At 44.6% G+C, this 25,000-nt stretch overlaps 1 protein-coding gene across 4 annotated transcripts in view; it reads left to right on the forward strand.

Moving 5' to 3' along the window:
- LOC147009919 (tektin-1-like) overlaps window positions 1-25,000 on the forward strand; it is a 48,869-nt gene that overhangs the window by 8,664 nt on the left and 15,205 nt on the right. For 3 of the 4 annotated variants that reach the window (XM_085861422.1, XM_085861421.1, XM_085861420.1), the window contains 5 exons: window positions 9,851-10,016; window positions 14,664-14,789; window positions 17,188-17,364; window positions 19,523-19,745; window positions 24,560-24,729. In XM_085861422.1, coding sequence (XP_085717548.1) covers window positions 9,851-10,016; window positions 14,664-14,789; window positions 17,188-17,364; window positions 19,523-19,745; window positions 24,560-24,729 — 862 coding nt within the window. The remainder of the gene's footprint in view (window positions 1-9,850; window positions 10,017-14,663; window positions 14,790-17,187; window positions 17,365-19,522; window positions 19,746-24,559; window positions 24,730-25,000) is intronic. The other variant, XM_085861423.1, reaches the window with a different exon arrangement.

Raw genomic sequence — 25,000 nt, forward strand, 5'->3', positions numbered from 1 at the left:
ATTAGGGTTATGTTCACTGATTCTGTATGCGGTTGTAAAGTGTAGTGAAATATCAAGCAATGAAAAGCATTGGAAATATATGCTCTAACAATTAATTGGCTGTTGATCGATGATGCTGCCATAATCTCCCTGTCAGTAGCATATTGACTTCAATATTGAGTAACTGCATGAACGTCTCTGCGCGGAGAAACTTTTCGGCTGCAGAACGGAAAAGCAAAATGTCCAAAGTTTGTTATTTCAACACCGTGTGGCTCAGCCATCCCGACTCTCGGGATTGGCTAGAAAGGGTGTCCATCCACAAAGCAAGATGTCATGTGTGCAAGAAAGTTGCAGATATTTCGAACATGGGCGAAAGCGTGCTCAAAAGTCATGCCAAGGGAACCAAACACGTGTGCTTGATGCAGCAGATGGCGGCCAATTCCCGTTCGCGAATTACAGAATTTTCTGGATCGGCGAGCACATCGGCACCAGCAGGTATCGTCATGGATATTTGTTTATGAAATAAACTATTAAGCATAAAACGCATCTGCCGTAATTTGATTTCAATGAACACATCACGAAAAATTCCAGTTTATAAATTTGACTTTTTGTAACCAAGGGATATAGACTTAGCACAGCTAAAATAACAGTATAATGGGTTGTCTCCCCTTGAATGATTATGAATGATGAGTGAAATAATATCCTCATTTCTTGAACACACAAACCGTTCAATTTATTTTAATGGTACAAAACCAATAAATAAAATAAACATTGAATGATAGGAAATTATGATTATAATAAAATATAATATAATATAATTATATAAAATACTTCATTGAAAATTGTAAAACGGTAAATTATTAATAAGGTTATGATAATCAATTTTTTTATCATAGAAATTGTTCTAAAGTTTATGGCTTTGGAATCAAACCGACTGAGAAAATAAATTGTACTGATATTTAATTAAATAAAAAAAAATTAAAAAAATTAAGGAACAATTTTAAAGTTGTGGTTTGAATTTAGAGAATAGTTTTTTATATTACTGATGCCTGCTGATGTATTTAATAAATTGTGATATGAACTATGTTACAGTAGATCCACAGATAGAGGTTGATGTAAGACCGGCACCAGCCAGCACAGCAACTACTGCTACACCGAGACCAACAACAATACAGGACTTTGTCACAAAGGATGAGGTGCTAAAGGCAGAGATTATTTGGGCTTTACATGTTATAGAGTCCCACCAATCATACAGGTCCTGTCAAGGTATTGGAACACTCTTTCACAGGATGTTCCCAGATAGCGGCATTGCATCACAATTTCAATGTGCAGAAAAGAAGGCTTCCTACTTAAACGTATTTGGTCTTGCACCACACTTCAAAGCGCTTCTGAAAGAAAAGATTAACAGCAGTTATGTGCTACTCTTTGATGAGTCCTTGAATAAAAAAAATCAGAAGAAGCAGATGGATTTTTACATCCATATTTGGGACAATGATGAGGTAAAATCATGATACTTGGACTCAAAGTTTGTCGGCCATTGTACTGCTGATGACATACTAGAGGAATTTAACACTGTGTTGGAGGGTTTAAATCCACGCAACCTGATACAGATCAGCATGGACGGGCTCAGTGTGAATTGGTAGTTCTATCGCAGCAAGCAATCACAAATGGAGACAAATTACGGGAAATCTTTGTTGGATGTAGGCTCATGTGGACTGCACATTCTCCATGGTGCGTTTCATGATATCACATCCTCCATGGTGCGTTTCCAGGACCGGCGTGGAGAAGTCGGAGATAGGAATTTCTTCACTTTTAAGGACCCTATACACCCTGTTTCGTGACTCACCAGTGCGTAGAGAGGACTATCTTCGTGTCACAGATGGCACCAAGCTACCGCTAAAATTCTGCAAAACAAGATGGTTAGACAACTCACCCTGTGCACAAAGAGCAATAGAAATATGGGACAGTGTTTGCAAGTATGTTGGAGAAGTGATAAAATAATCCGTTCCTAACCCCGATAACCAGTCCTTTTCCACTGTGAAAAAATTTGTTCAAACTCTCCTCACTCTGGCAAGATTGAAATTCTTCTTTGCCGTATCCCAGGAAATTTCGCCATTCCTGACAACCTATCAAGATGATCGGCCCTTGTTGCCTTTTATTTCACTTGATATGCATGAGTTGATACTAAGCTTACTTCAGAGATTTGTAAAGCACTCAGTCAGAGAACCTCTCACACCTGTAAAGCTGGCGTTGTTTGATGTAAGAAAAGATGACAACTACGCCGATCTGTCCAAGATTGACATTGGACTGGCTGCCGACAAAACTCTGAAAGAAGCTGTTCGCTCCAAGAAAGCATCTGATAGAGCAGTTTTCGAGTTTCGCAATGAATGCAGATGGCTTCTTGTGGAATTAGTGTCAAAGATGATTGAAAAGGCACCAATCAAATATGCCCTTGCCAGACACTTAGCATGTCTGGACCCAAGACATTTCAACGAAAAGGAAGTAGCCACTCGCTACATGCGCAGAACAGTGAGTGCCCTTTGTGACGCCAAGTGGATAACACCAGAAAATGGTGATGAGACTGTCCGCCAGTACTCAAGATATCTGACTGACGCTTCAGTCAAACACGCACACTTCAATCGAAAGAAAGATCGCCTCGACCATCTGTGGCATGCAGACATTGAAAAAAAGCCGGAGTTCAGTAATCTGTGGGAGGTTGTGAGACAACTTTTGCTCCTGTCCCATGGACAGGCTACAGTTGAAAGGGGCTTCTCAATAAACAAATAAATTGAGGTGGAAAATCTGAGAGACGAGTCCTTATTTGCCCAGAGAGTAATCTGTGATCATCTTCACAATGTCGGAGGGTTGCAGAAAGTTGAACTCGACAAGAATCTGCTATTGTCTGCAAGTGCTGCATGAAGGAAGTACCAAGATTACTTGGATGAGCAGAAGCGAAATAAACAGCTGGTCTCTGTCTCGGACAGAAAACGAAAGATAGAAGAAGAATTATCGGACTTAAAATCGTGCCAAAAAAGACTCAAAACAGACATTGACTCTATGCAAAAAAAAAGGCGGATGAGTTTTCATTGAGAGCAGAAAGAGAGAGAGAGATTTGTCATTTGTTAGTTAAGTTAACAGTTTGAGAGAGTCCTCCAAAAATAAAGAAAAAGAATTGATATAGTTAGAGAAACTTGTGGTAGAAAATGTTAGGCTTCTGAGAAACCTGTAAATGCTTGTGGCACTTACGGATGACATGCTAGTCAGTTCAACAAAGGTGACTTGTTGATAACAAGTGACATTAAATGCAAAAACTTCTGAGAAAGTATGTAAAAAGTATTTTCTTCACAGATTAATTAATATACACATTTTCCTATCTCGTACGATAAAACAGTGTTGTGTGAAATTGCCTTTAAATATTGCAGCTTTTAGGATAAGTATGTAAAAGTGTTTTGTTTTTCCAAAGATTTGTAGTTTTTAAATTAATATTGTTGTGGAAATGGCCCTTAATGGAAATGGCCCTTAGATTAAAGTAGAGGAGGTCATCGACAGGTTCAACCTGCGTCTAACGACAGAGCCTCTGACTGTCCCTACTCACCTCACGGCTCGACGATGTCTTGGAATCCCATGGACCCAGCCTGCGGAGCCCGGCACCTCGATTTGGCCTTGTCTGGTGAACAGGACAGGCCTGGACTTGTATGCTGGACCTTGTATGGACTTGTATGCGGAAATAGTAACTCCCGAAAGAAGTTACTAAATATAGGATTAGCCCAGATCTCCCATTAATTGCATGTTTAGCCAGGTTGTTCGGTAATTTGACGTTACATGTGTGTCGGGAGGTGTCACAGGCTGTTATTTTTTTGTGCAGTGGTGGTGGACCGAGAGGCTCTTCTTCCTTCAGATGTTCCAGACAATAGACTCCGCCCAGCGCGCTGAGAGGGGGAGTGGCCGAGAGAAGGAAGTGAAACTGAAGGGAGGAGTTTGTGGGCTTCGTAAAAGGGGCGCGCCCCAAAAAGAGAAGGTGGTAAAAAACTGAGATGCGAGCAGTCAGCCGGGAAGACGGTGGTGAAACTGAGTGCCGGTGTGGCTCGATCGACTGAATAGAACTGGCGGTGTGTGAGTCAGCAGTTGGCTTTGAGGTGAAGGAGCGCCGAAAAGGAGAAGGGAAAAACTGTAGTCGACTTCGAGGAGAGCGTGCGCCGGGAAGGCAAGAGAGAAACGACGAGTGTCGAGGCGCGATCTGCTGGATGAGCAGTCGGTTTTTGGAGGCGAGCGAGCGAAGGAAAGGCAGTGTGGATCTGTGACGAGAGCGCTGAGGTCGAGTCTGCCATCGGCAGTAGGAAAAACTGCATGAGGGTATTTGCGATCGGCTTTTCGTGGGGAGCGAGCCGAAAGAGCGGCAAGGAGGGGACTGGGTGAGGTCTGTCTGCCATCGGCTGGGAGAGGATCTGCCTGGGGTCGAGTGTGCGATCAGCAGTAGGAGGAACTGAACCTGAGGGTCGAATCTGCTGAGGGAGGAACTGAACCTGAGGGTTAGGCTGCAATCTGCTTCGAGAGGAGGTCATCGACAGGTTCAACCTGCATCTAACAACGGAGCCTCTGACTGTCCCTACTCACCTCACGGCTCGACGACGTCTTGGAATCCCATGGACCCAGCCCGCGAAGCCCGGCACCTCGATTTGGCCTTGTCTGGTGAACAGGCCAGGCCTGGATTTGTATGCTGGACCTTGTGAAAAGCCAGCTGGAGCATACCACCGTGGATCTTTTGCTCTGGTGCAGTCGACCTTGCGGGGTCTGAACGCGCGAGAGTGCGTGCGTGCGTGAGGTCTGTGAAAAATGGACGACGCCTCCATTTTGCCACGCGGCATGCTCGAGCTTGAGGCATAAATCCGTGGACATCGGCTTGTTACGAGCCACATTCGTGCTTTTGACACTTTCCTCTCGTCCATGAAACATCACCAAGTACTCTGTCTTGTCTGCATGCTGTCCATGTCTTGTCTGCATGTCGTTTAAGGCTTATCTCGTTAGAGTCCCCTTCGAAACCCATAATCCGTAGATCCCTAGTTAAGAACGGGTTATAGATTAATTATAACATTGTCGTGAATGCTTTGCTTGTGTCGTGTTCCCCCATATCCCCAATAAATCTGGCTGATTCGTATGAAGTTGCCGCTTTGAATTAATTCGTGCCGCGCCGAGGAACGATCAATCTGCTCGATTTGGATATAAAAACGAAAATGGTTACAGACTGGTAGGCTCCGCTCGGTCTCTGACAAAACCAATCTGTAACCGGGGTATATTCGCCCAGCTAGCAAGGTACAGGTGTATTTGGTATCTTAGTTCGAGACGCGTAACCCGAGAATTGTGCCAAACCAGCCGGCGTTATAACCCCGGAGACGGCGGTGGTGAGTGTGGCGCCGAATCTGTAACATTTGGCTGTCGAGAGTAGGGTGCGAAAACCCAAACTGGTTACGGACAGTGATTGATGCGTTCTACACCCCCACCCCCGGAACCGCAACAATATATACGTTTTCATGTTTCATGTAGTAAAACAGTATTGTGTGTAATTGCCTTTTAAGTTTACATATTGCAGTTCAGTCAGGACTTTTAAGATACGTACATGTATCTGTAAATGCTTGTTTATGCAAAAAAGTTGAGAAAGTATGCAAAAGTGTTTTGTTTTGTTTGCAAAGATTTATAGTTATTTAATTAATATATATGTTTTCATGTTTCATACAGTAAAACAGAATTGGGTGAAATTGCCTTTACTTACATGTATTGCAGTTCAATCATGAAAACAATTAATAAAAAGACTGATTATAGAATTTTGTGCGTTCCTTCAATCAGTAAATTGTTGAACACAAGGTATAACACAAGCATTATGTTTCCTTGAAAATGACAATTTGTCCTGGAAAACTCCTGAAATTTCATTCAGTCAGGACTGTACGAACCCTGTATGGTCCCAGTGGATGGATATCACAGCACACCTGTGTTCCCCCATGAAAACATTATTTTAAGCTCCATCAAGGTAAACACAATGCAATGTTTATTGTGTCCTCATGTCCTGAATATTTTTATTTCCATGTCGGGGATAATGGTGTGATAAAGACGCGTAAATATTACTGTTGTACGTTTGTTAATGTATTTATACAGGATGTAAGGCTCGATGTGGAGCTGCCACACACATCTCACACACATGGACATACAGAGGAATACACGCAACACAACACTCATTTCTTTCTCTTTCTTTTCTCTCTCTTTTCTCATTTCTCTCTCTTTCTCATCTCAAGTCTGAACTCTCAAACCTCTCTCCCTCCTCAAAATCCTGGTGGCGTTTAATCAAATCTGTTTCTGGTGTTTGTTCCCCCTCCATCCCCTCCCTTACCTCAAATGGCTGCACTGCTGATTCCACACGTGATAAAGCTGAATGTCTAAACTCGGTGTTTGCAGCTAAATCTTGTGTCCTAAACCCATCACTATCTCTACCCACTTTACCCAGTCGCACCCAACTGTCCGTGGACTCTGTATCCTTTTCTCCTGACAAGGTGGAGAGCTTGCTTTCAAACCTCGAGTCAGATTCTGCAACCGGTCCAGACGGCATCAGCCCACGTGTCCTCAAAGCCTGCTCTTCTGCTCTTGCTCACCCTCTCTCTGTTCTATTCACCCTCTCATTTGCCCAAGGTCATCTGCCATCTGCTTGGAAATCTGCTAACATCACTGCCCTGCATAAAAAGGTGCAAAAACAGATCCCTGTAACTACAGACCAATCAGCCTTCTCCCAATCATCAGCAAGGTGATGGAATCCATCATCGCTTCAGACATGAAATCCTTCCTCTTCTCCAATGGCTTGATTTCCAATCATCAATTTGGTTTCAGACCAGGTCACTCTACCCTGGATATGCTGCTTCTGCTCTCCCATCAATGGATGGAGGTCCTCAATGCCAGACAGGAAATCCGAGCCATATCCCTGGACATATCACGTGCTTTTGACACAGTCTGGCACCCTGCCCTACTCACCAAACTCTCTTCCCATGGTATTCAAGGCCATCTCCACTCATGGCTCGCAGACTTCCTCTCCTGTCGCAGTCAACGTGTGGCCCTAAATGGAGTTCTTTCATCCCCTCTTCCTGTGCAGGCTGGAGTTCCTCAAGGTAGCGTTCTGGGCCCTGTTCTTTTTCTGGTTTTCATCAATGATCTCTCGGACTCTCTGGAAAATCCTCTATTTCTCTTTGCCGACGACTCCACCCTCTTCCGTACCATCTGTCATCGCTCAGACCGGCAAGCAGCAGCTTCTTCGCTCACTGCAGATCTGGATAAAATCACAAACTGGTCCAACACGTGGAACATGTCTTTCAATCCAGACAAATCTCACACTCTCACTATGTCTCTTCGAAAGGACCGTTTACAAAACCCCCCCATCCACTTTCTCAACAATCCTCTGGAAGAAGTCTTTTCCTTCAAGCTTCTAGGTCTCACTATCTGCCATGACCTTTTCTGGGAAAGTCACATTTCCAACCTCGCCTCAAAAGCCAGTCGCCGACTGGGAATCCTCCGTCGTGCTAAGTCCTTCCTCGGCCCTCTTGAGCTCCTGACCACTTACAAAGCTTTTGTCCGTAGCCTGATGGAGTACTGCTCTCCCCTCTGGGCTGGTGCTCCTGCCTCCCACCTTTCTCGGCTTCATGCTGTCGAAACCAGGGCATTTAAGATCATCGGCATCTCCCGCAATGAAGCTGAGTCTTTGGGCCTCTCACTCAATCACCGCAGGTTGGTCGGTGGTCTTTCTGTCTTCTACCGACTCCTCTCCAGCCTTGCCCCCCCTGCTCTCTCTGCGATTTGTCCCCACCACATTTCCACAGGGCCCTCAAGGTCCGCCAACAACCCCCTTCTGGTAAAACTACCAAAATCACGAATCGCTGCTCATCTTCACTCTTTCATTCCTCTTTTTTCCCACCTTTGGAATAAACTTCCTCACTCTATTCTTTCCCATTCTTCCCTCCAGGCTTTCAAAACAGCTGTTCACCACCACCTCTTATCTTCCCCCATCCAAATCCTCGATCTTTTCTACCCCCGATAATCCACCCAAGCCCACTTCCTTCATTTCTCCTGCTTTCCTTCCTGAAAGTCCCTGAAATGTCCATCTTCTCTTCGCCATGTTCCCCGTCCCATCCCCATCCCTCTCCCTTCCACAGTTCACCTAATGTGTCTGTTCCCCACTGTTTTGTCCCTTCCACTCCCGCCCCTCTTGTCTCATGCCTCCTTACTGTGAGTTGTGTGTTAGCTCTCATATGAGCCTCGACCAAGGTATACAAAAAAAAAACAAAAAAAAACACAGGACTGTCTGATGAGACAAACACAGCCACTGAGCTTGGGGGAAGTCAAGTCACTTCCTGTGAAACTCTGGGTACCAGCAACGTCCCAACAATGGTGTCGCCTTTCCCACTGCACTCAGTGGGGCATTTCCTAAGGAGGAATTTCATCCTTCTCCAATGATGCCAACCTATGGTTGTTTGTCCATCATCTTATCCTTTTAAATGCTGAACGTCAAGCAAGGAAGCAGAACATATTTTTTACTTACAGTATTTGGTGTGACTCGGCTGGGGTTTGAACCGCCAACCTCCCAGACTTGAAGTGGACGCTTTAAATAACCATTACACCACCGAGGCTGGTTATGATTTTGTATCTTGTGTAGACGACCACCCAGAGTATTGTTATTTTTTCCTCCGCCATTGAAGATGGGCAGAGGTTATGTTTTCACCCCTGTCTCGGGGTGTCTGTTTGTAAACAGGATATCTCAAAAAGTTATGTACGGATTCGGATGAAACTTGTTGGATGAGTTGGTTAGGGTGACAAGAATAAGCTGATTAAATTTTAGCTCAGGTCCGAATCCAGATCTGGCCTATCAGTTGGATGCAAAACGTAAACTAATCAGCCTGGCGGAGGTATACGATCCACCGAATGCCGTTCGAGTTGTCTTGTGTGTATACCAGAAGGTGTCTAGTTTGTCCACGGTTTGTCGGCTTGTCGTAAATGTTTCCACGGCTGTAAAATATCTCTGGACTGGCTGTGACCCCATGGCCTGGTGCTGCTGAAACCCCCCTGAACCGTGGCTGAAACTTGCGAATTTGGCCAGGGTATTGATTCATGATGGCTTGCTCTTCACACATAGATGCCTTGGTTCGACGAACTTCAAGGATTTCATGGTCGAAGGAAAGAATATGCATTCGAATGTGACATTGGGATCTATCTTGAAGCAGTATTTCAGTTTGAGTCTCTTGAATTTTGAGACCAATTCGATGAAACAGATATCGACAGACGTAGCCCATCGAAGCCAGCACAGGTTCGTGTAAGGAATATCCTTAAAGGATCCCTACTACCCCCACCCTCTTCTTTTGTATCCTTCAACCACAAAGGTTTATGATGCATGACAATCCGAATCATTACCTGTCATATTATACACTTACACCAGTGTAACAAACAGGAAACGTGTAGCCTTTCTGTATCCCTGCTCTTCATGTTTAAGGGCTTCATCACACAACACTTCCACAAGTGGATTATGTCCAATAAGTTGGCCAACTACTGTAGTATGATGTGCAAAGGCCACGTGCAGTTTAAGTCAGAGTTCAGCCCAAGAGGCCTTTGTGGTTGCAGTTTTCAGCTCAAAGCACCACGGTAAGCTTGCTCAGTTCAAACCAAACCAAGACCACATGACACTTGCTAAGGAAGCCACAGGTTTGTTTTTCAGGAATGATGCCTTTAATTTGTGTCTATTTGAAAATTAGATGTTAATATAGATTACAGTAGCACTACCAACCACAATGGATAACAGCATTTTCATCATCCTTTTTATAATCCTGCTCATCCCCCTCCCTCTCCCCAGAGGAAAGAGAGTGCAGCTTGTATTATTGGCGCCAAGAATTTATCTCACGAGGATCTTCATTAGAAGAAGAAGCAAAACAGCTCTTGAACTCCCAACTACGCGTGCAGCACGCCCAGCGTACCTGTACTCACCCGCTGGATGTTGTGCAGCAGTGCATTGAGCACAGGTGTGTGTTCTCTTCAATTATCCAGAACATTTGCTTATTTTTACCTCCTTAACTGCCACCAAAGGTGAATGGAGCATATGTTTTCACCCTTCTGTCTGGCTGGCTGTCTGTTGGATTCGCTATATATGCTAGATATCCCTTATTGTCGGGTTTTCCATGTGTGTGTGTGTGTGTGTGTGTGTGTCTGTGTGTGTGTGTGTGTGTGTGTGTGTGTGTGTGTGTCTGTGTGTGTGTGTGTGTGTGTGTGTGTGTGTGTGTGTGTGTCTGCAACGCGAGGCTCCACAGCACGAACCAGCGAACCGATTTTGATGAAACTTTGCCAACAGGTGCCATATGGTCTGGGAAGGTGCGTGTTTGAATTTCGTTGCCTAGCGACCACCCGTTGCTGTGCAGCGGCCGAAAAACCGCGTACAGTATTTTCAATACTTATCCTTCAGTTTTGAATGTAGAGAAACGGGACTTCGGAATTAAACACTTCGAGATATTTAGAAAATTTTACTTGAGCCGATTTTTGATTGAGGTTTTATTTTTCAAATGGTAGTCCTTCAAAAATCGGGTGTCTATTTACCGTCATTTAAGGTGTGTATACAGTGTTTGTAAGGAACTACACCGTCGTTCCACCTTCAATCTCTCCTCAATCCAAACGCTATTGACCAAAGTGAAAAGGATCCAAAATAAATGGAATCACCGGCATTTCTGTCTGTGGATTTCTAATAATATGTTTATTTATTTACTGAAAACGATTCCATGACCCACACACCACCTTCAATTATTTATTTATTTTCCGAAAACAATTCCACGACCCACACACCACCTCCAATTATTTATTTATTTACCGAAAACGATTCCCCACCCACACACCACCTCCAATTATTTATTTATTTATTTACCGAAAACGATTCCACGACCCACACTCCGCCTCCACTTATTTATTTATTTTCCGTAAATGATTCCACGATCCACACACCACCTTCAATTATTTACTTATTTACTGAAAACGATTCCACGACCCACACGCTACCTCCAATTATTTATTTATTTACCGAAACGATTCCCCACCCACACACCACCTTCAATTATTTATTTATTTACCGAAAACGATTCCACAACCCACACACCACCTCCAATTATTTATTATTTAAAGTGGGAGTGGCGTAGGAAAGTTGGCGTGGCTTATGAAAAATATTGTGTGGCTCAGGAGGTGTGGTCAAACAAGAGCATTGAGAGAAGTTTATCGGGTTTTCCGTGTGTGTATGTGTGTGTGTGTGTGTGTGTGTGTGTGTGTGTGTGTGTGTGCGTGTGCGTGTGCGTGTGTGTGTGCGTGCGTGCGTGTGTGTGTGTGTGTGTGTGTGTGTGTGTGTGTGTGTGTGTGTGTGTGTGTGTCTGCAACGCGAGGCTCCACAGCACAAACCAGCAAATCGATTATTTTTCAAATGGTAGTCCTTCAAAAATAGGGTGTCTCTTTACCGTCATTTTTTATGAAGAGTGCCAGTTGGCAAAATACGCAATAGGAAAAATCTTGCCAGGCAGAGGAACAATTGTATGTGAACCAATACGTCTTGGCAATGAATCTTCATCGGTGGATCAGTCAGAATGAAAAGCATCGTATCCAGCGCTTCGATCCTAGCGAATCCCTCGTCGCCTACCAGCTTGTTTGTTTGTCTGTTTGTTTGTGTACAAGATATCTCAAAAACTTATGGACAGATCTGGATGAAATTTTATGGACAGGTTTGATGTGTGACAAGGACGAATTGATTAGATTTTGGTGAAGACGCTGATCTGGATCCGACTACTAGAATTTTTATGTGATTCTTCACCATTGAGAAATGGGGCCAAAAATGATATATAGCCCGATATCTAAAAAAGTTGTGGACGGATTCGGATGAAACTTGGTGGACATGTTGGGTGTGTGGCAAGGACGAATTGATCGGAATCCGGATCCAATTTTTTTTTTAAGTGATTCTTCACCATCGAGTGATCAGGCTAAAATCATATATGTATAGCACAATATCACAAAAAGTTTTGGATGGATGATGACTAATCTATGTGGAGGAATTGGTTAAGTGACAACAATAAGCCGATTCGATTTTGGACGTCTGGATGAAGATCCGGCCCATCAGTGGGGTATAAAACGTAAACTAATCAGCCTGGTGGAGGTATACGCTCTACCTAGTGCCATTATAGTTTCTATTTGTTTTGATTTTGTTTCAATTAAAACAAATAACATCTTCTCTCCCTTTCCTTGAATTTCCATTTTGTCCCCACTCTGCTTCAACTCTCCGACCACCCTTTTTTCTTCCATATTCTCTTTTTTACTCTTCTTTATGCAAGACCTCAACCTAACCCCGACTCACATAAAAAAAAAACTCGTATGTTTCCTGGTTGATCAATGTGTCCGATCACGACAATTGCAAAGTGATTGTTATTGCAGCAGCGATCACTCAATGGAGGCAGCCTTCAATCCCTGAGAAAAATGGCTTTCAATCTGCACCGATGAAGTTATAAATAATTCAATTAATAAACGGTTGTTTTCAGGTGTATGCTTCACTCTGTTGTTAGCAAGGAACATCCTATTTCAAAATAGCAATCCTCAATCGTTACTTTGAAGGGATAAGGGAGTTCTTTCTGGTGTGAATATTTTATTTTGAATGGATTTGTTTAACCTTTCTGAAAACAATGTAATTGCTTTCATTATTTTATCTGTTGCCACTGCACTGAACAAAGTAATAGCAATGACCATTTTATTAGCAGCAATGCTTGTATTATTTATCAGGAGAAAGACAAAAAGTATATATACTTTTTGTATTCACGGTTAAGGCTCGTGGAAGAATGAGAACACTGAACATATCGGGACGTAAAAGAGCAAAATGAACAATAGAAAGATGGGGAAACTCTAAAAACGGAGTGAAGGACAAAATCGAGGGAGACTTAGAGAAACAATGGGTGTAGGAAGGAATGAGGGGTAAGGAATGACGCATTGGGTGGACAACTTAGATACAGAAGGAAACCAGAACAGCACTCGGTAGAGCACGCATACCTCCGCCAGGCTGAACAGTTTCCGTGTTGTATCCCACTGATGGGCCGGATCTGTATCAGGACCTGAACCAAAATTGAATTGATTTGGTCTTCTTACCTAACCAACTCATCCACCAAGTTTCATCCGAATCTGTCCACAACTTTTTGAGATATCGCACTATATATCGGTTTAGCCCCTATCTCTCAATGATGAAGAATCACTTTAAAAATGATCAGATCCGGATCCAGCGCTTCACCAAAATCTAATCAGTTCGTCCTTGTTACACCTCTTCACCAAATTTCGTCCGAATCTGTCCACATCTTTTTTGAGATATCGCACTATATATCGGTTTAGCCCCTATCTCTCAATGGTGAAGAATCACTTTAATAATTATCAGATCCGGATCCAGAGCTTCACCAAAATCTAATCAGTTTGTCCTTGTTACACCTGTTCACCAAATTTCGTCTGAATCTGTCCACATCTTTTTTGAGATATCGCACTAAATATCGGTTTAGCCCCTATCTCTCAATGGTGAAGAATCACTTTAGTAATTATCAGATCCGGATCCAGAGCTTCACCAAAATCTAATCGGTTTGTCCTTGTTACACCTGTTCACCAAATTTCGTCCGAATCCGTTCACAACTTTTTGAAATATCCTGTTCACAGACAAACAAACAGACTGAGATTGGCTTCCATCAGGGTTGCTTTTCAGGAAGGGAAGGCAAGTTGTTTCAGAGCGACTGCCTCACCACAGGATCTAGTCAGTGTATCATGGGTGGGAATAAGGGTAAGATAACTGAACACGAGATGGGATTGATCTGTGCATGAGAGCAGCAGGCATCTTGATCTGAGAAACATGAAGAAGCATTTTTCCCTTCATGCCTCTCAGAAGACGAAGAATACGATGACACAATGGCTGGATAGAAAGAGAAAACATTCTTCTTCTTTCTTTCCACCATGACTCCCTTTTGGGATTTTCCTTCCCCAAGTCGCTCTGTCTGCGGCCTCCTCCTTCCTTATTTCCATGAAATCCATGTTGAGAATACCATACATCCATGCATCTGAACTTTCTTCTTTTTTTTTTTCTTCACAAAGTCCACCACGTCTGATTGATGCATAACAAGACAATCTGGAAACTTATCGGGGTACATAGATTAAAGTAAATCTGAGTTCCAGTGTGGATTCATTCACTCATCCACTCAATGACACACAGCAGTGTTACACCTGCTGATCCTTCTATAATGTCCGAGAATAATAAGTCTCTCTCCAGTCAATGTAATTAAAGAGAAATGTCCTGCCATGGGAGGTCAACCTACAGGATCCTTGCTCTATCTTCTAAAGTCTAAATGCTGAGCATCAAGCGAGGGAAGATTTCTCTCTGAAAGTGCCCCGCTGACTGCGGAGAGAAAGCGCCACCACAAGATGGCGGTGCCGGCACCCAATGTGTTCACCCAAACCCTATGTTTGTCTGACGTCAAGTCCTGTGTTATCTGATGCCTCTGTCTGCAGGTGCGTGTGCGATTTGCGTATGACGGCTCTTTCGTGAACCTTACAAACTGTCCAAAGTAATGCCATGTTTGGAAATGAGTGTCCCTTTGTTCTTCATCGCTATTTCTCGACCCTTCTCACAGAGCCGCTCTAGGTGGTCACGAAGCAGGTAAAAAGGTGCATTCTGAGTTGAAGAGGCAGCTGGAGACCATCAAAACGGCACAGGATGTTCTTCATGACTTGGAAGAAAAACTCACCGAACAGATCCGGTCTGTATACGTCATTTCAATGGCATCATATGTGGCTCTCTGTTGACGCAATTAATGTTGGAATTTCAGGTTATTTTCCATAATATGCAGGTTTTGTCAGTACTGTGACATCAACCCAACGTAAGCTGGTGGTTTTACACAGTGCCGCACGATCTGCGCATCTGCGCCCCTGCCTTTGTGCTGCTTAGTCTCGGTTCGATTCCAGACCCAAATATAAACTGTCACCCCTCTGGTTCACAGGCAGGGCGTTGCGCATAAATGAGTGCGCCATCCGTTGGAATGGACGTTAAGCCGTGTAGCCGTCCGTCAGCATCGGTTGCCGGTGGACGTCAAAGATGCCATTGTATCGCTCGCAAAGAGTAGGCCATCGTATGTCACTACCCTGGCTAAATTCCCAACTCATCTCCTTACCAGCTATGGGGGTTGTACCAATCACTCTCTATTTAGTGGTGGTCTTCAAGGCACTGCCAGTGTGCCAAAAGACTGGCATCCTATCAGGATACGGCATTACACTATTCATATTACAGTCCCACCGTTCTACAATAGATTTAACCAGTCTGACTGGCCTGACAATGACACGAACACACACACCTATCCTATCCCAAACATTTTCAGACATTTGACGTGGTAACCCCAAGTACGATTTTTCAGGAAGATTTTTTTTGGGGAAAAGCTGGCTATCGACTGTTGTGAAAGTTGAGTGATTATATAAATAATACTTCCCTTCCAAGGAACTTCAAAACAAGTGGAAGCCATTAGGAACACGAGGCCTGCACAATTGTTGCCCACCTCTGGTTGTTTGTCCATGCTCTACCCTTTTTGAAATTCTGAGCATCAAGCAAGGAAGCAGCATGTACCATTTCTCAAGTCTTTGGTATGACTCGGCCTTGGTCGAGTTCTAACCACCCAAACCGACTAAAGCTAGTATATATGGGTCCCTTGCTTAACATCCATCTGAGGAGCGCACACTCATTTATGCAATCGCCCTGCCCCTGCGAAAAACCAGGGCGATGCTTTATAGTTGGGTCGAGAATCAAACCCAGACTAAACGGCTTAAAGGCGAGTACACAACCTCTGTGCTAACCTGCCAGGCCCCGGCCACACCTGTGTTGTATCTAAACGACATTCACTATGAGGTATAAGGCCTGTTGCTTTCTCACTTCAGATGGGTTGATGGCCTATCGGTCTTAGACTGTTTCTCATTTACTCTTGCCTTTTCATTGCTTTGACTACCTCCAGCGTTACCAGGATGCACATGTTCATCCAGGAACCATCTTTGTTTAATCTTTCAAGGTTCAGATTCCATGCTTACCTTTGCTACTTTGCCCCCCCTCCCCCCCCCATTTTCTCTGATAAACTCTATCCTATTTCTGTGTAATCCCTCTCTTCCCTCTTGCCCTTCAGTGGCGACTTGCTACTACATCATCATGTCGGTTCCTATTCGTACCCCTGATTGTCATGAATCCACCTGTGCACTCTTTCTCTCGAATTATACGTATACTTACGTCCTACATCGACCTTTTTCCCAAACTGCCCTCATGTCAGCAAGATAGGACTCTATCCTCGGCCGTATTACTCCTCCATGAGCCATTCTTTATTTTTGAACAGCATACCTGAATCTGTTTGTTTTTATTTTCATCTAGTGGTTTAATTGCCTCACAGAATTATTTAGCTGGCTTGTCGTGTTGACCTCCTTTTGAAGATAACACCTGAGTGGGAATTACAATTGTTCCTGTCCTCCCCCCCCTCCCCCCACAGCTGTGAATTAACTCGTCCTGCACAAGTGAAACTTAGCACAGATGTTTGTACTTTTTGAAAGTAGTTTCCAGCAGTGACTGAGTTTCTTGATGCCACTGGAAAATAAGTAATGTTCCTTTTGTCTCTGAAACATTTTGAAATTTAAAAAAACTTTTTGATATTACATTGCATTGTCCGTAATAACCATATTACAACAGATTACAGGGCTGGCAGGATGGCGAAACGCGCACTCGCCTCTATGATGTCTAGCCTGGGTTCGAATCCTGATCCAGATATATACTGTCAGTCCAGTGTTTTACAGGCAGGGTGATTCATCAATGTGTGTGCCGTCCCTCGGATGGACGTTAAACTGGCATCCTTTTTGCCGGCATTAGTTGATGGACATTAAACATCATACGGTGTGCTTTGTCAAGAGGAGGCGAGCTATCGCCGGTACCATGAACAAATCACAATTTCTTGCCAGAACCAGCAAGGGGCATTGAATCAATGGCACAGCTACCCCATCAGCCAATGATGCTTCCCCGCAGCCTTGAGCTGCATACTAACGAAGAAGAAGAACAGAATACGATTGTAGAATCAGCATCGTGTTGTCATGCATCCTGATTGTGGCCGCGTGGCTTCTTGTTGTGGCGTGTTGCAGGTGTAACCGTGCGATGTCGCGCTCTCTGGACCGGGATCTCAGCGGTAAGATGGCTGCCCTTGAGCTGGAAACTCGAGCATATAACATGGTTCTTCAAGATTCGGAGCTTGGACAAATGAAGCAGCTCCGTGAAAATGGCGGACGAGCAGAGGGTCCAGTGAATGTTGCCGAAAAGGGGTGTGTACCAGATTTTGTGTGTATATTATATTTTTAGTATTCGGGTTAATTTTCTGCCTTTCTCTTCCTATCCCCTCTTGTCTTACCTGAAATTGCCTGAACTGCCACACTCTTCACAACCATACGCATCAAATTAACATCATAGCCCATTATGTGGGAGATTGAAGGTTCACTGGTACTCTTGGTTCTCGAGAAGGAGAGTAAACTGGAGTTGAAGAAACTTACCTTACCAGTGAATACCTGCTCTCTCCTGGAGCAAATTGTTGTGTCATGAAATATCTTGCACGATGCCTTGTGTATCTCTCTCTCTCTCTCTCTCTCTCTCTCTCTCTCTCTCTCTCTCTCTCTCTCTCTCTCTCTCTCTCTCTCTCTCTCTCTCTCTCTCTAATTCTGGTCCCCTCACTCCTTCCTTCATAAAAAAGAATTGTGTTGGCATCCCTCGTTCCCATTATTAAAACTCTGGGTGTACCCCCTCCTCCCTTGTAAAAAATCTGGTTCCGCCCCTTATATATCAGCATCACTTCAGGGTGTAAGGGACCAATTTCAATTGCGTCCATGACTGGTTCACAGGTACCTCGCGCACGTCTGTAAAATTTGGTGGAGATCGACCAAGCCGTGTCCAGGTGAATACCAAAGCATAGAGATTTATTTTTTGGGAATGGCTACGCAGACACTTCTGGACATGTGCTTTCACCTTCTCATAACGTTGAAACCCAATGCCATGTATATTCTCCTCGAGTGGTCAGAATAGATGGAATTCGCTTCATATATATTTTGCTTCATCGGGATTGTAATGGTCAGTGGCCGTTAAGTGCTTCTCCTCACAACGTACTTTAGCAATTGTATCCCACCTGGTGTTTGTTTTATTGAATTACTCGTGTGAATGAATGGTTGTTTCCACAATTAAAGCAGTAATATAGACAGCTCAGCCACAGAATCGCACACATTGATGTGACGAGTGATCGAAATGAACTGTTCAGCGATGGTAACGTTTGCGGGAGCCTTGTCGTGCTCAGGTGTGGCACGACAGGCCATAATATGATAATAAATTTTATCAGACTGACCAATTGTCAATTTTTGAAAAGCCAATTTGCCTGCACTTCTTCTTCTTCTTCTTCTTCTTCTCCTTCTTCTTCTTAAGTCGGCTCTTAGGCTGAACTCAGATGACATTGATCTTCAGCTTCCAGTCCTCTGGATCAAGCATTGCTTTGTGCAGTTCCTCTGTCTCCAGGTCTGTTCGCTTCTTCAACATGTTGATGTCGTTGAGAGCTGGTCTCCCCACGTTGGTGTAGTTTCACAGTCTACACAATTTAGTTTATTTATTATACTTCTTCAATATTATCCCTCGTCACATAGCTGATACTATAATACTTTATCATGTGGTGTATGTAAGCAATCTTTCCCGATCATCACTTATAAACGGAAACAGTCCTTTGTAATAGTGACCCATATAGTGAGGGTGTAGTTGACTGGGATTCAATTTCGAATTTGGCCTGCTGGTTCAATCCTGGTGTTGGCTTTAGATCTTCAGGTCTTCAGTTTGAGCCCTGTCGGCTGTTGAATTAACACCAGGTGGGGTTGACTCAGCCTGTCATCATTCTGAGGTTGGTGAAATGAGTGGCAGTGTACTGGTAATAGAAGGCACTGCATCAGTGGCACAACCATGCCCACAGAAAATGGTGCAACCAGCAGCCACAGACTGCATACGATAGCTAGCTCGCCTGCTGGTTGAATCGTTACTTTGATGTGCTGTGACATTGATGTAGAGTCCTTGGACATGGATTATGGAAGCAATTTGTAATTTGGTCAGAGTACCAGTGCACGGTGACCTATTTTTTTTTTTTTTTCCCAAACGGTGCCTTGAGATTTTTTAAATGTCAACAATATCACAAAGGACAACTCTGGCTAAATACCTCCTTTGAAGGATGGTTGACTCATTCATGCGCCGCCTGCCTGCCTTTCACCAATCAGACAGTTTATAGGTGGGGCAGGCATCAAGCCCAGGCTGTACAACTCCAAGGTAAGTACAGTATACTACTTTTGAGCTGTCCTGTCCACTCTGTCAACAAGCTGTGGATGATGGTTTTCTCTTTTACTTTCTATAACACTTTCTTTCTCTCTTTTCAGCTTGTTCATTGACTTGTACTTCTGTCTTTAGTGGTCCAAGCCTCGAGCAATGGATTTCCTTGTGCCGAATGCATCTGACCGGAGCAGACAAGGAGCTCCACTCCTCTGCCAAGCTGTTGTCCATGGTCGATCAACAACTCATGAAGATAAGCGCAGACCTGGCCAAGCAATGGCTAACTGTAAAAGAGGCTTTTAATTGGAGGATTGATGAGATCAGGCATGCCAAGGGCATGCTGGAGGATCGGGTGGCACAGGTATAATGGTCCATTTGGTGATATCCATCTCTGGGGCTTTCATTTTAAAATAATTCTACCAATGTTCGTCATGATGTAGAAGTTTTCAGTTTAACCCAGCTTGTATTCCTCAATGTAACCTTTATGAAGCTTAAGGACTTTCACTGATAGATGGTGATAATTCCGAGCAAAAGGTTATACACAAATAGGAAACCAGATGTTTTTTTTTATTCCCCCACAGTGGAAGGCCAGAGGCATTATGTTTTCGGATTGTCCATCCAGCTGTCTGTTATCGGTTTATTTTGGTATTGCAATAACATGTTTTTGCAACATTTTGTTTTTTGGGTTTTTTTGCTACATTGTTTTTGCAATTTCGGTTGCGACAAAGGGTGGAGGAGCTCCTTGTGAGCCAATGGCCATCCATTTCTAGTGCCCAACTGTATCTGCGGACATCCTCCTGCAGTTGGGTTACCTTTTTTTTAGGAGGTTGGTGGCAGGATTTGCACTCCAGCCACCGTCAAACACTTCATTCTGCAAAACCCACAAATGTAAGGAAATCTAAAAACCCACTCCGTTGGAGTACCTCCTGTGTTGCTGCTCTCCACAGGGCAGCTCACGGGATGATGGGATTGGGGCAAAGCCTGCAGGACCCCCATTCCTTGATGATAGAAGGAAAAACATGGGCTAAACCTCCAGTCAGATTGCGGTGGTGTGTGGAATAGTGGTGCTGAGGTGTCGTCCACTAGACGGAGATCTCGTTGGGTTAACCTGAGGTGGTCCCTTCGAGTGGGTGCCTGGAATGTCGTATCCCGAAGAGAGGATGATCACCTGTCTCTGTTATCTTCTGAGCTCAAGTGTTTGAACATCAATATTGCAGCACTCTCTGAGGTCTGGATAGTGGTGAGACCATAGTGGGTGGTTACATCTACGATTGCTCTGGTTGCTCCGATGGTTACCATGCCCAAAGAGTTGCTGTAGCTGTGTTCAATTAGCTCATTCCAATGATAATTCAGGTAACACCGGTCAACAAGAGTATAATGAGAAGCAGGATTCGTCACTATTTCCGTTTCTTTTCCCTGGTCTCTGTGGATGCTCCGACTGAGGCGAGTGATCTTACTGTGAAGGATGCGTTCTATGCCGCACTCGAGTTTGTGGTTGATCAGTGCTGCAGGCGAGATACTCTTCTCGTCGTGGGGGATTTCAATGCATCGACTGTAACTGATCGGGATGGTTATGAGACATGTATTGGTCCTCATGGGTCTGGAACTGTGAAACAGAATAGCACCAAGTTCCTTGACTTTGCAAGAAGTCATGGACATCGGGTGGCTGGTTCATGGTTTCAGCACCGACCAGCTCATCGCTGAACTTGGTATTCCAACGCTGGTGGTGTGGCAAAGGAGGTTGATCATGGTCGCTGGAGGATGATCAAGAACTACAGGGTCTACCGGAGTGCTCAGTTCCTCAATACCGAACAAAAGCTTGTTTTAGCAACTCTGAAGTTGCAGCTTAAATCCAGGAGAATGGTACCATCCCAGCGTAGGCTGGACGTTGGCAAGCTCGAGGATGAGAGGGTAGCTGAGGAGTTTGCGAACAAATCCCTACTGAGGAGTAGGGATTTGGGGGGTCTGGGTGCTTTGGGGAATCCTGAAGAGTTGCGGAGTGCCTTCAAGACCACCATCCTTGATATTGCCGCTGGATGTCTTGGAACTTACCAGATGGCGAAGAAGAATTTTGTCTCTCAAGGGACACTGGATACCATTGACCAGAGTCGCAGGGCCAGGCTTAATGGCAGAGCTGAGCTGTTCAGGGAGCCTCGGCGTAAAACTGGATGTGTGCTTAGGGTGCACTAAGGGTGGAGAAGGAGGCCTACGTGCAAGAAATCTGTGACGGGGTAGAGCATCACCTGTGGTCTAGTGATTCTCGTCCTGCTTACAGGGGAATTCACACATTGCATTCCTCCAAACTCATCCCTCGGTGTACGGTAGTTAGAGCAGAGGGTGGTAGGCTCTTGACAGAGGAGTCCGAAGTGAAGGCCCGCTGGGCCTGTTACTTTGAGCGGCTATACCAGGCTGATCCACCAGATCGCGCTGGATGTCAGGGGTGTGACTATCCCTGTTGCTGACCCTCCAATCAACTGTGATCCACCTTCATTTGTGGAAACACAGGTTGCAGTGAAGCATTTGAAATGGTGTAAAGCTCCTGGAATCTGTGGCATCCATGCTGAACTTCTCAAGGCTGGTGGAAATGCTGTACTCGTGTCGTTGCATGCAGTTCTGTGCTTTGCCTGGCACACAGGCATCATTCCACCTGACTGGATGAGGGGGATTGTTGTTCCTCTCTGGAAAGGGAAGGGTGATTACCAGCACTGCAACAACTACCGAGAGGTGACGCTACTCTCATTGCCGGGTCAGGTCCGTGCTCAGATAATTATTGATGGGGTTCGCAATCGTCTGCTTGAGCACCAGCGTCCAGGGCATTCAGGCTTTACACCAAAGAGGTCAACGATTTTACACCAAAGTGTAAAATCAACGATTTACTTTACACCAAAGAGGTCAACGGTCAATGACCATATGCATATCTTCGGGTCCTCACTGAATGCAGACGAGAGTTTCCAGTCGAGGCTGCTTGCAGCCTATGTTGATCTCTGTAAAGCGTTTGATTCCGTGAATCGGGATGCCCTCTGGAGGATTCTTGGTCTTCGTAGGGTGCCACCAAAACTGATCAATCTGATGTCTGAACTGTACTCTGGTACTGAGATTGCTATGAGACGTGGTGATACCATGTCCGATTTATTTCCAGTTGTTGCTGGAGTTCATCAGGGGTGTGTACTGGCCTCCACACTTTACAGTGCTTGTATGGACTGGATTATGGGGAGGATGTTGGAGAGATCGAGCTGTGGTGCATCGTTTGGGAATGTCAAGATCTCTGACCTTGATTTTGCAGATGACGCAGTTATCTTTGTGGAGACTCCAGATATCCTGTCGGGGGCCCTCGAGGTGCTGAATGAGGAATCGATGCCGCTGGGATTACGGGTTTCCTGGGTCAAAACTAAGATCCAGGCTTTCAATGACATCTTGGATACTGCTATCTTGTCTGTACCTGTTTGTGGTGAGGATGGTGAGGTTACGGAGAGATTCACTTACCTTGGCAGTGATATTGCTGTCTCTGCTAGCTGTGAGTCAGAGGTCAAGAGATGTCTGGGTTGGGCCTGGGGAGTCATGGCTTCACTGGATCATGGGGTGTGGCACGACCAGTACTTGTGCAGGATGACAAAAGTCCGAGTCTTCACGTCTTTGGTGCTTCCAGTCTTGTTCTACAGATGTGAGAATTGGACTCTGACCAGGGATCTGAGATGGAGACTTAATTCCTTTGGTACCAGGTCTCTTTGGAGAATCCCTGGCTATCACTTGTTGGACTTTATGTCCAGTGAACGGTTGCTGAGAGAGACTCAAATGAGATTTGTTACCCGCATAGTCCGTGAGCGTCAGCTGCAGCTGTATGGACATTTGGCTCGTTTTCCTGACGCTGATCCTGCTCACCAGATTCTCTCAGCGAGGGAGCCTCATGAGTGGAGGAGGCCTCATTAATGGGCCTCATCTTCATGAATGGGCCGACCACATGCCTCGTGGTTGCAGCAGGTTGATCAGCATCTCAAGGAGATGGGGATGGGCCAGGAATCTGCCTCGGGGATGGCCAGACAGAGGTCCCTGAAGTGCCAGTGGAAAGTGGACACAGCAACGCGCTGTTCTGGCACATGCTCCCATACCTGACCTGACCTGAACCACAACCTACATTCATGCGGTATTACTCTTACGGGTGAAATTCTATGCCGCACCAACCTGGAATGGGACATATTTTTCTTCAGATTCCGTGGGGATTATTTCCCACTGGACCAATGTCCCAAGAAAATCTCATGGAAATCTTGTTGGCCATTTGCACAAGGGTGGGTCTGAATCTGAATATAAAGATGTTTTAAGTTGGTAAGCAATGGAGCTGATGGAAAGTTATAGTGGGTTGAATCATAATCACTGCCAGAGTGAGAAAAATTAAATATATGTTGAAATTTTCTTTAGAGGCATCAATTGATGATGTATATTGGACAGGACTTGAGATGTGGGCCCAACGGGATAGCAGCACACTTACTTTTGAACTGTCTTGCCTTGATTCGATCCCTGTATCCGAGTATAAATTGTCAGATTGGTGTTTCGCAGGGAGGTCATTGCAACACAAAGCATGCCGTCCCTCGGATGGATGTTAAGCCAGGTGTCCTGTCTGTTGGTATTAGTTTGTGTACGTTTCTGCCAAAATCAGCTCCAGTCATATGTCAGGCCTGACCACCCTGTTCATGAAAGATTTTGGGCCAAACCTCATGCTCTGCTGATCCAACAAGAAGGTGGGATTAATTTGTGGCTGTTGACGAAGTACTCGTAGAAGTGGACTTGGGATTTGGGGGTGTGGAGTCAGCCTGATTGCATAGGTTGTCAAAAACTTGTCAAAACATGGTCAAAAATTCTGCAATATTTGCATACCTAATAAATTGATGGCCCCATATTCTGACATGTTTATATTAGGCTGAATCAAAAGTAAATGGGTGAAATATTCGACCTTTCTATCCTTCAAACAAAAACAACTTCTGATTTTGAACCAATCCTCAAAGCCAAGTTGTTTTTCCCTTTCCAGAATTTCACCGATGTGATGTCATCTTTTCAGAGGTCACATCGACAGAGTAAACAAATGTATGTGGTGTTTTCGCAACATGCACTTATTCATTTGGCTTATTCTGTGCGCTCTGTTCATGTCGTGCGTTATGCATGTGTGATTTGTGTGTTGTGAAGGTTGTGGAAGAACAAGAAGCTTGTGAAAGAACCATCACTAAGCTAATCCAAGCAAAAGAAACCTTGCAGGCTCCACTATGCCTAGTCGAGGTCCGAAATATCTGTATCTCTGACGATGCCCGTATCGCCTTGCACAGGGAACAACAGCAGCTGATGCACAACAAAGAAAGGTACGGGCATCACAGCGCACAATGCACCTGGTACAGCAGCAAAAACCCAATCTTTAATATCAGTGACAATTCTGGTTGTCTCCAAATGATCACATGGTTGGCGAAGTACACCTAATTGCTTCGTATGCCGGCTCGATCGAAATGGGATGAGATGAGGTTGCTCTGGCTGTAAACCAGGCATGCCTAGTTTTCCCAACTTACTGATCAGAACTTCCAGTTCCAGGTTCTTTCATGGCCTGACAGAATATTCTGTGCTCTGAGAGGCTGTTTA

Source organism: Eptatretus burgeri, chromosome 17, assembly GCF_056783735.1.
Source record: "Eptatretus burgeri isolate ZD-2024b chromosome 17, Ebu_testis_v1, whole genome shotgun sequence".
Classification (NCBI taxonomy): Eukaryota; Metazoa; Chordata; class Myxini; order Myxiniformes; family Myxinidae; genus Eptatretus; species Eptatretus burgeri.